This window comes from Crocodylus porosus, unplaced genomic scaffold (assembly GCF_001723895.1).
Source record: "Crocodylus porosus isolate Cpor-Errol unplaced genomic scaffold, CroPor_comp1, whole genome shotgun sequence".
NCBI lineage: Eukaryota > Metazoa > Chordata > Crocodylia > Crocodylidae > Crocodylus > Crocodylus porosus.
The window spans coordinates 2,513,459-2,525,202 of NW_017728931.1; the positions used below are offsets into that span (position 1 = coordinate 2,513,459).

The following is an 11,744-nucleotide window of genomic DNA, read 5'->3' on the forward strand; positions in this document are numbered from 1 at the left end:
AAGTAGAGTCCCGTTGCATCAGACATTCCACAACAGCATCTGTTTAGGGAGGAACCCCAGAGCTTTCTCCAGACCTATGGGATATTTTCCTCATCCATTTCTGCTGTTAATAAACTGGCCATGCTGCTGTTAGATAGTTAGAATGTTTAAGTATTTACTTGCATTTGGTAGTACCGTACCCCACAAGCAATCCCACTGACTTTAATGGGAAGTCTTACTGAGTAAGGCATTCTTCACTGTGAAGAAGTATATCAAATTCTAGTTAGTCAGCATGCCCCCTAGCCGGATAGTTCAAAGACCCCCCCCAGGTTCTCCTCATTAAATACATTTGTATTAGCAAACTCACAAAAAGGGGAGTCAAGGAAGAGTGAAAATAAATGTGCCTATATGGATGCATTACTATGGCAATGCACTGCTTCACCAATGAGGTTAGTGTAGCTGTGTGAATATAGCATGGGAGCTTTAAGTCAGGGGTGGCCAACCTGCAGCACAAGTGGTACAAGCAGCCTGTGTGGCATGTGGCAGATCAGGGAGGGGCAGGCAGCAGAAAAGAGCAAGAGATCAGGCAGGCAGCAGAAAACTCAGAGCAGCAGACTGGGCAGAGGAAGGGGATTGAGTGGCACTTGGGAATAGCAAGAGGCTAGTTTGTGACACGCCTGTCAAAAAGGTTGCCCCCACTGTCTTAAGTAGATGTGTATTCTTACATTTTTCATATACACCTCCAGTGCCTAGAAACAAGTGCCGATACGTTTCTTTCTACTCCAGACATCTCTTGGTATAACACAATATTTCTAAGCCTGTGTTTCCAAAGGACTCTTTTAAATGCAGAGTGCCACCCCTGTTACTTATTTTACTCTTCAAAGGATAAATGCATATTAACAATTCCTGGTTGACTGCTTTAGCAACTCCAAACCAATATATTATTGGACAGCAACATCAAAATGTGTTCAGATAATTATTTCTTCTTAGAAAGTAAAGTATGAAAATTAGAAAAATTTTAGGTGAAAAACAAGCTGACACAATTTTAGGCGACATGCTTGTCGCAGCATAGTATCTTGCTGGCAAGAAACAACTGATAGTAGCGCCTTTTAATACAGATATTTTCTTCCCTACCCATCTTAAAAGTAAAAGAGACCTTACTTTAGGTGGCCTCAAAGTAAATGATCAAAAAAACTTCTCCAACTATAACCTGAGATTCACTCATTTCTACAAATGCCTCAAAAAACATTCCCCCCCACCAGGGGAGTTGCTCTCAGTCCACTGGTGACCTCCCTCCCCCACCAAGAAAGTCAAACTCTTCTTGAATTATGTGGCAGGGAAAGAAGTATGCATTCCTGACTTGAGTTGTTCCAACATTTTTTGCCTTTAACAGTCCCAAATGGCTTCTTTTCAGAAGCTTCCCACTGCATAGATAATCTTCAGTGTGAGCAGTAGAGAGAAAGGAAAGTTGTCACACTCTCTAATAAACCTTTGTGGTAATCCAACCCTATTACATTAATATACTGCCTCACGTGAAAGCTCACTGAAATCAGTAAATACTTTGAGACAGGCAGTACTTGTTGTAAATGGAAGCATCAAGTCCCATCTATTGCTGCAGGAGCTTCATTCCATTATTAGGGCATTCTTTTATTTGTCAGTGCACAACGTGAGATCACTGGAAAGAAGTCATCTTATTCTGAGTTAGGGAAATTCCACTGTCTAAGGCCAGGTTGCCCTTGAAATTGACTGGAATAACTCTTCTGCAATAATTATTCCTCCACAGCTTGTTGTGTGGATGCTCCCAGTTTGAGATGTGAATTGCTTTTTCTGGTTTAGCTTAATCCAGCTGTAAAGGCAATTAAGCCAAATTGGGGGGGGGCACTTTTTCCAGAATAAGGTGTTCCTATTTGAGGGGGGCTATTCTAGAATGCCTGCTGTATTTTAAAATTGACACCCTTCCTGTAACAAGGCACCATCTCCAGTATTGGCCGCGAAGCCCCTGGAGGCTGAGGAAATTCCTTATACCCTGTTCTTGGGGCAGTCCACCCTTCTTTTGTTCACCACACCTTGATGTAAATGGTTAAAAAGCATGGGAAACTGCCTTGATCTTACACTGGTGATACCCAGGCATCAGGGGTCAGTGCCTTAAGGGCCAATTGCCTGGCTCCATTTCTGCCCCATGCCTCTCAGGTGTTTTGGGTGACTAATCAGGTGGGACACTTTTCCCTACATCTGTAGGCCGCTTCAGGCCTTCTGCCCTTTGTTGAGGTTTTAGCCTTCCCACCTTCTACGCCTCTACACTATTCTAGGCCTGGCATCTGGGCCCCAGCCCTGATCTTGCCCCTCCTGGGCACCAGGCCTCTTGCCTCCACCCTACTCTGGGCTCAGTGGCCCCATGCTGTGTCTAGGGTAACTACCCATATCTAATTGGCAGAGAAGGTGGGCATGTGTCCCACCTTTACATTTTAAGAAGGTGGTCACCCTAGCTCTGCCCTGCTCCAGGCTCAGCACCTCCTCTGCCTTGAACCTGTCCCCAGCAGGGCTCAAGACAGTCATATGCCCCTGTGTGACCTGGTGACCATCTGTAAACTCACTAGAGGGGACCAGAAGGGTTTAGGGGAGACACTGTTTCCCCTAGCGTCCCGTGTCATGACAAGGAACAATGGACACAAGTTATTAGAGAGTAGATTTAGATTAGACATTCACAAGAACTACTTCACAGTTAGGGCGGCTAGGAGCTGGAACCAGCTTCCTAGGGAGGTGGTACTGGCTCCTACCCTGGGGATCTTTAAGAAGAGGCTTGATGACTACCTGGCTGGACTCATTTGAGTCCAGTCTTTTCTCCCACCCAGGCCGGGGGTCGGACTTGAAGATCTACAAGGTCCCTTCTGACCCGACTTCTATGGTTCTATGTGACTAATGGGACCTCCAAACCACCCCTTCAGTCCCGAACCCAAGCCACCAGTGAAACTTAAATTAGAATACTTCAGCCTTCTGTTAGGCACCCAAACCTTCATCAGGCTTAATGTAAAGCCCACTAGCCTGTATAATAAGTATCTCTGTCTCTCTCTCTGTCCTGGGCAGCTCGTTCTTATTCCCAGGCCTGTAGAGCTGTTTTCTTCCAGCCCCACTGCAGATTTGGAGGGTCCCACCATACTACTCTCAGGAGCTCTACACTGCACAAGTCTCAGGGCTGACTTCCTTGACTGGTCAATCCCAGGGGTTATATGACTCTGGCCTGAGCCCTTTTCTGGTCATGTGATACCCCCAATAGAGGTGTGCCAAGCGAGCCCTATTTGATTCGGATTTGGATTCGGCCCAAATCAGGGACAGTGATTTGATTTGTTGATTCAGATCACTGTCCCTGATTCATTTAGGCCAAATCTGAATCTGAAGATTCGATGCTGATTTGGAGAATCATCCATTTAGCCATAGACACAGCTTTTTCCACATACCTTGATGTACCAAAATGGCTTGTGAATGCTGTGATGCTGGGGTGCGCGGAGCGTCCCACAGGAGTGAGGGGGGGCCCCTCCATGTGCTCAGCAGCAAACCCAGAAGTGGACCGGGAGTACTTCCTGTCCACTTCCAGGTCTGCCAGGAAGCACACTGGGCGGGGGTGCCCCCTGTGCTCTTCTTGACTCTGGAGTTGGCCATAGGGGGACCCCAGGTGCCCACCCAGACCCAGGAGGCACCAGTCACTGAGCCGGGAGGGCGTTGTGGGGGGGGAGGGGGGGCTGCATGCTCCCCAGCAGATCCAGAAGTGGACTGGAAGTGCTTCTGGTCCACTTCTGGGTCTGCTGCCGAGTGCACTGGGGACCCTCCCCCCCCGCACTCCTGTGGGATGCTCCATCTACCCCAGCATTGCAGCATTCACGAGCTGCTTGCTACCTAGAGGTATGTAGAAAAAATATTTGAAGCTGTGTCTATGTCTAAATCTTTCCGAATCTCTCCAAATCGATTCGGAGGGTTTCAATTCAATTCGGAGAGATTAAAGGGTCCTCTTATTTGATTCGGATTTGGAGATTTGGCCATTAAATAGGGCCGAATCTCTGCTGAATTGAATCAGGGACCAAAGCTTCGCACAGCCCTAACCCCAAGTCAGCTGACCTGACTACAAGCTTATCCCTTAACCCTCGCTCTGCTGGCTGCCTGTGCTATAAAGACTCTACCCTTTAAGAGGCCACACTACTCTTCAGTAAGAGGGCCAGGGTTCGAAGGAAGGAAGTATTATTTGCATTCATGTTTCTATTTCCATCCACTCTCTCTTTTTTTTGGTATTATTATAGTGTCTACAAGATCCAAATGACATCACAGCTTCATTGTGAACATCTTTCTACAAACCCTGGGGAATAGACTTTTTCCTCCAATTCAGCGTGTTATACATTTACATCCATTTTGTTAACCGGCTTATTGTGGCCATTAAAATACATTGCCTACATTCGTATTCAAAGGAAGCCAACGTAACTTTAAATGAACCCATCCCCTGAGCGTCAGCTTGGGTATCTTCCCTGACTGCTTGTGCCTCCTCTGAAAGCATCAGCTAGGTGCAGACTATCATGTGACAAGTGTTTCTGTCTTTCCACTGAGCCTGGTGCAGAAGAAGCTTCACCCTCTGGGATTTTCCTTTGTTCCTAAGCATTTCTTTCACAATATTTTTAGTCTTGGTTACAGCCACTTATTCATTTTGCCACAAGCTATTATAACAATGTACTACTTGGCTTCCTGCCTAAAAAGCTCTCTAATTGAAGCCAGGCGCTAGTCATTCACCCTGTTTTTCTTTTGTTTCCATAACATGCATGCAAAAACTGCTTATTAGTTGTTCAGCAGAGGGCAGAGTTAAGGGTATTCTGAATCCTTGTGAGGGTATAAACCTTGTGGGACCTTTAATAGAGGACTTAGTTGCTTCTTCTGCCATTTGCAAAGAGAATTCATTCTCAACCTTATCTTTGTGCAAACATATTTTGCTCTGGTAAATATTAACAAAGAAACCTTAGAGAGTACAATGTGCTAAGATGTTTTTTTCAGGTTCCAGAAGGAATTAATGGGGAATAGAGAAAGTGTTTATTTGCCCTGTCAGCTTGTTTGCTTTTTGTTTGAAACAATTCAGCTGTCTTCAAAAAGCCCCTTTTCATTCCATGACTGGCCTTTTCCATGTAAGATGGAAGCTGCTAAACCCATATGCAAGGCTTGCAGCTTATGCGGTCTGGTCAGTTTAGTATAGAAACAAGGCAGCAGGGGATAGTTGTTTAGCTATTCGCAAGCAACAATAAAAGGTGCCAGCAAGGTATATGGATTTTAGTCGTCTGGTTGCATTGACTGAACAATGCCCTACACAGGTAGAACGCTGGTCTGCAGCAGCTTTAGGAGACAAATCTCTGGAAAAGGTGTATACTAAGTGTATGCGGTTACCAGTCTTTTTCTTCTGAAGAAACATTGTTTAAAATACAAAAAAAACCCATAAGCCCTGAGCTATAAATGGGCATTTGGGTTCCTTGCAACCAAAACAAATTCGGTAAAAGGCAAATTATTATCAATGAAGGTTATTAGCTGCTGTTGGGTAAATCCCGTACAAGGTATTGTGGAGCTATGATTATTTTACATACTCCTGAAGGCTATGATTATTTTACATACTCCTGAAGGCTCATGGGCAGGGATGGGTGGGGAAATGGGTAGGTTCTTGGCTCCACTTTCCCCCCCAGTGCACCAGGCAAAGTAGATGAGAAGCTTCAGAGGCGTAATGAGTTCATTCACCACTTGATGCAGGGTGGAGAGGAGCAGGGTATGCCAATCACTGCGTGAGGAGCAGTCAGGGGAAGGGAAGTCTTCCCTGCCTGAGCCCTCTGCACACCAAAGGCAGATGGTATTGCTTCCACCACTGATGAAGCTACTGTAACAGTGCCCACTTGGACAGCAACAGCCCTGTGGCATGGACTCCCTGGGAGTTGTGCCTGGTACCCTGTTTGCTCCTCGCCAGCCCAGATATGCTGATGGACACACGGCTGTGCCTGTTGTGGCAAAGACTTGTAGAAGGAGGATTCTGGTGCCTTCTCATAGTTGGTGCCCAGGGCTGGTGCCCTGCTTGCCCCGTCTCCCCCACATTTATATTGTTGGTCAGTATGCATGCAGAGGGTCATAGATAGGGACCTACCAAAATCACAGTTTCACAGATTTTGCAAAATCCAGCGGTGTCCATAGAATTGGGTGCTGTAAAGAAAATGCTGGCTTCTCAGAGGGAGCCAGCAGTCCTCAGAGTGCTGTGGCAACCCACTAGGGGAAAGGGGAGGGGGTCTGCCCACTCGAAGGGCTGCGGGCACAATGGCCACCAGGGTTCTTCAGCCAATCAAAGATGGCGGGGGGGGGCTGCAGTCTGTCCACTAAATGGCTGCTGGGCCCCACATTCTGTCTACAAAATTGCGGGGGAGTGGGGGCAGCTGCCCCAAATTTGGTAGTTTGATAATCATAGATTACTACTCTGTGGACTAAGGAGGAAGCGGGAAAGGATCTGTGCCTCACAGGGGTGTCCCAGCACCTGCTGGGTGCAAGAGCTAATATCCTTCCCCATATTCAGGAGTGAGCCAAAAGGTGCAATCTACCCTCTCAGAGCTGAGCTTGTGTCTTGCTTAATTAAGTCAATTACAGTCTAACATTAACTGCTGTAACTGATGTTCCTCTGACCTATTGTTTCTTCCATACTTTCCATTAAATGTATATTGGCAGTTTTGCATTTGAACCAACAACAACCTTATGTCCACTGAATTTCTCCTACTGTTCTAGATCATGACCACCAACTTTGCTCTGTTTCTCTGCAGCGCTTGCATCTCAGTGAAGATGTGGCTGGTGCAACTTTCATGGCAGCGGGAAGCTCTGCTCCAGAGCTGTTTACATCTGTCATAGGTAACTAATCTCCAGCTACCATTGTTCGGAATCAGGTTAAAGCAAGCGTGAAGTCCAGATTGAGTCACCAAGCAAGTAGGAGAGCTGTAATAAGGCTTGACCTCTTCTCTCACAGACTCCTGAAGGAGTAGTTGTGATGCATCTTCATGAAATCTGAGGAACTGTAAACGTGCATCATCACACACTGATGAAAGACCGCACACCTGAATTTCTCTGTCTTTATGTAAAATGCACACCATCAGTCATAACTCAGGCCTTGTGCTGCACCCAGTAGTGCAAGCAGGGCATGAGCCCCAGGTACTGACTAGGGGGTAGGAAACCAAAATGGAGCAGGGGCAACTCATGCTCCTGTCTCCCTCCTCCTCCCCCCTTCCCCCTCCCCCCAACACTTTCTCCACAGCCTCGGGCTCTAGCTCTAGCAAAGTGGACACTGGGTGGCAGCAACAGTGCAAAAGTCTGTGTGTGATAGTGAGTAAAGGGCATTCTGTAAGATGTAGCTTCTGCAGCTGCAGGAAGATGTCACCTCATTTTTGTGCCACTAAAAACCAGTGATGTTTTGGCTGCTTGACATGTGTCAGCAGCAAAAAAAATGAAGCAATATCTTCCCTCAACAGTGGTGAACTCCAGAGCACCACCACTGATCTGTTTCCTTTCTGCTGCCACAGCCTCCAGAGTAGGAGGAAGCTTCAAGGAAGCAGTGGAGGAAGGGATGCTGCTCAGGACCCAGTACCTTTGGCTCCACCAGTAGTTAACTTGCCATCAAATTCTGCCACAGCCTGTAATGGCCATGCTCTGCACTGCATTACCAATCACCAAGCGCAATCCTGGAAGGTGGCAATCCTACCTGTACTCCAGGACATAACTGTGATGAGAGGCTCCACTGAAAGATCAAAGTGTAAAAGTAGGCATTAGTGCCAAGCAAAGGTTTTGTGACCACTACTAGCGTGCATGAGATTGCAGGTTGGGAAACTTCATATGGAAAAATTAGCCAAAGGCTTTAAAAACATTGGTGTTCCTCCCATGGGAACTATTACATTGAGAGAAGAGGATCTGAAGTAGGTTATTCAGGGAACTCTCAAAGCAGCACCCTGTTTTGGGAGGTGGGGATCAGGAACTAACTTATTTCTGCAGCAAGACTCAGGAGCAGAATGCTCTTTCCACAACATCCCAGAGTTTTGGATTTGGGGAACAGCAAGTTCTTGTACAGATGAGAAGGAGGAAAAGTTCGGGCAACTCATGGCTCTTCTCAAGTTAGAGACTTGATGAATATGCACTGTACACTGGGGCTAGCACTAGGGTGGCCATTCGTCCGGTTTTATAAAAGACAGTCCAGTTTTCTGCTACTCTGTCCTCTATTGATATGAAACTGGACACCTTTATGTCCTCTATTTTTCTCTTGAGACACCCAACCTTTCAACCTACAATTGAACTTTAGATTGTTTGTCTTCATTGGTTAATACGTTTGTCATTTAATTAATCCTGTGTTTGTATTGGTCCTGCAAATGCCAACAAAGATCCTATTTGTCATGCTTCCTAATGACATCCTTACATTACAGCTGTTGCTTGCCGCTGTTAAACATTTATCTTCAAAATCCGTTTGACATCACCCTTAATTCAAAATGCCCAAGTGAAAGGCATCCTTCAACTCAGAATGGTCGAAAGAATACTAATGCAACTATCCAGTATTCTGGAGGTACCTCGATGGCCACCCTAGCTAGCACAGAGCTCCCATGAAAAAAGCATTTGTGAAGCTTCTTTTTGGGTCTGCTCACATTGGGGTCAAAAGCAGCTAGTTTCAACCATGCATAAGCACTGTTGTTGCTATCACTGTTCCGTTGCTGTTCCCTTGACCAAGTGGGGACAGCAGTTTTGATTGGAGAATTAAGTTATAAAACCACATGCTAAATTATCTCTGAGTTAAGAGTAATGTATTGTTCTGTCTGTGCATGTAGATACAGAGCAGGAGGGTAATTAGCCATTAGAACACCCAAGGGTTGCTGCACATTCTCCACCAATGGAAATATTTAAAACAAGTTAAGACAGGCAAGGAGTACTGTAGGTGATATCTTTTATCATATCAACTGTGTAGTTGAGAGGGATATAGACAAGCTTTCAGGAAACCCAAGGCAGGGTTCTTGCTACCCAAAAGCTTGTCTAAATCCCTCCAAACGAAGCAGTTGGTCCAATAAAAGATATCATGCACAGAATCCTTTCATCTCACATTTTTCCTGCACCATCACAACTACAACATCACCCCAACACTTCTAAATCAAGCTAGGATTTTTTTTCCTACGTGCCAAGCTCTAGTTCAGCCATAGTTAGGGAACTCAAAGCAGGAATTAATTCAGGGAAGTCACATGGCCTTTGTTATACAAGCAGCCAGACAAAATAATCACAGTTCCCCTTCCTAAACATTTAGGAATTTAAAAGTGACTGAATTAAGGACCCTGTAATAGCAACTTGTCTATAACTTGATGAATTTTTTCCTGCCCTACCAATATCTATTCTAACAGCCAGCTCCCACCGTATTACAGTACAGTCCACAGCCTGGTAATTATCACTCTGTGATTAAACACTTTGTGTAATGTGATTCTGAAGGGGAAAAGAACATAGGCCACATTGGTCAAAGAAATTCTGCTACAACTTTGAGTCATAGCTAGCAGGTGATGGACATCGTGATTTTTCTAGCCTTTGTGGCATATGTTTCTGTGATGTATATTACTGTAATGTGGGGTTACCTAGAAATCTCTAATACATTTGCATTTTATCACACACAGTCTCTCTAATCCTATCAAAGGGCCACCCATATTCTCCTGTGCCTTTGCTTCTCACACTGTCCTATTAAATATGAGTAAAAATGGCAAAACCAAACACATGACTCACTGGTCTGCAATTTGTTTTTTTTTTAGTAAAAACGCTTTTCTTTCCAACTTACCCACTTTGCCTTAAACTTGTTTTTCAGGTGTTTTTATCGCCAAAGGAGACGTAGGAGTCGGAACCATTGTTGGCTCTGCTGTATTCAACATCCTTTGTATTATCGGTGTGTGTGGGCTTTTTGCAGGACAGGTAAGAGCCCCTAATGAATTCTAAAAGGTCCCTGGTTCCCTCCGGTATTCATCAAAATAACTGCAAGTTGCCAGCTCATGCAGATCAGGACTGCAGTTCACAGAGAGATGAAGAAGTATGCAAAATGAGAGGCTGTTTTATTGAGTTGAAGGGCTGAAGGCTGGTTTTAGTATGATGGCAGCACTGTGTCAGGAAGATGGCACTGCTCCCAAGGTCACTAATTCAGGAATTATTGGAGAAGAGAAAACAATAGCTAAATTTGAGGCAATTTAGGGTCCAGCATCTAGTGAAAGAAATAGCAGATGACCATTGCCCAACATTATTCAGAAAGGAAATATGGAGCAAACCTGATATGTGTAAGGCTTTGGACCACTGACCCACATGAGTCAGCTCCACTGATTTCATATGGGTAGAATCAGATACTTAGGCCCAAATCCACAAGGCTGTTTAGTTGCCATACTCTTGTATAGGCATCTCACTTCCACTGAATTCAGTATGAGTTAGACATATATATGCCTTTGTGAATCTAAGCATCAATGCTCAAAGAAACATGTCTACTTCCATCCTTTTTTTTTCTGTTTTCACTTTCAGTGAAAACGCCCTCGCGTTTCATGCATTTGAATCAGGCCAGTTGAGGCTTCTCTGTCACCAGCTGTGACATGACCAAATAAGTAACAGGTGATATCTTTGGCATTTCAAACACACATTGTTAATACCCATGTCCCAAACATTAAAACCTAGAAGCTAAAAAAGAGTTGGACAATAAATAGTAAAGGAATGCAGCTCATGAGGTAAGATTATCTTATCAATGGCATCTTAATGACAGCTACATTTCAGCTGTATTGATACCTTTAAAGGCAAAGTCTTAAAAGTTCAGCTGTGGTTGTAAAGGAGTGTTTATGACCAAGAGGCTGCTAGCTTTTGTCAGCGGCCAGACCTCACCTGGGAAATACCGTCTGTGCCTTATCCTCCCCTCATTCAGATACTGCATTCAGATACACAGCTTTTCTTAAAACAGTTAGATCACCAATATCCTGGCAGCATCTCACTCAAGTTGCTAAGTAAAAAAGTCTCCTTTTCTCCTACATTTGCCACTTACAGTTGAAGGGCAGAAATTAAAATGCATGAGGCCTCTGTTAGACTGAGTCGACAGAGCTCTGTGAAAGTCCATGGAGTGACATGGATTTATGCCCACATTGTTATGTTTTAGCCCAGGTAATGCCATGAGGGATGCTCCATAAAATTCCTAGATAGAATAGGCTTGACCCAAGCCTGAGGGAATAGATTTCAGAACAGTAAAGGATCTAGAAATATTCCATGCTGGGCACCCCTGGGGTTCCATTTTTTTAAATGTTTCTTAAATCTGTTTTCCTTCTGAGTTCAAGACATGGATTGCTTCTGACCTCCTCTGTGATTCTAGAGGATACAAACAGTGATGCGGCTAGTTCAGGCTGCTTAGTTTCATAGTTTCTAGGGTCGGAAGGGACCTGAGCAGATCATCAAGTCCGACCCCCTGCCATGGCAGAAAAAAGTACTGGGGTCAAACGACCCCAGCAAGGTGTTCATCTAACCTCCTCTTAAACACCCCCAGGGTAGGAGCCAGCACCAGTTCTCTTGGAAATAGGTTCCAGATCCTAGCCGCCCTGACCATGAAGTAGCGCCTCCTGATGTCTAGCCTACATCACCCTCTGCCAGCTTGTGACCGTTATTCCTGGTCACTCCTGGGAGTGCTCAGGGGAACAGGGACTCCCCCAGTGCCTGCTGGTCCCCTCTGACTAGTTTGTAACAGGCCACTAGATCCC

The 11,744-nt window shown here is 45.2% G+C and overlaps 1 protein-coding gene across 4 annotated transcripts in view; it reads left to right on the top strand.

Annotated features, from left to right (window-relative positions):
- SLC24A3 (solute carrier family 24 member 3) overlaps positions 1-11,744 on the top strand; it is a 441,617-nt gene that overhangs the window by 314,813 nt on the left and 115,060 nt on the right. For all 4 annotated transcript variants that reach the window (XM_019544063.1, XM_019544066.1, XM_019544065.1 and 1 more), the window contains exons 5-6: positions 6,792-6,876; positions 9,839-9,942. In XM_019544063.1, coding sequence (XP_019399608.1) covers positions 6,792-6,876; positions 9,839-9,942 — 189 coding nt within the window. The remainder of the gene's footprint in view (positions 1-6,791; positions 6,877-9,838; positions 9,943-11,744) is intronic.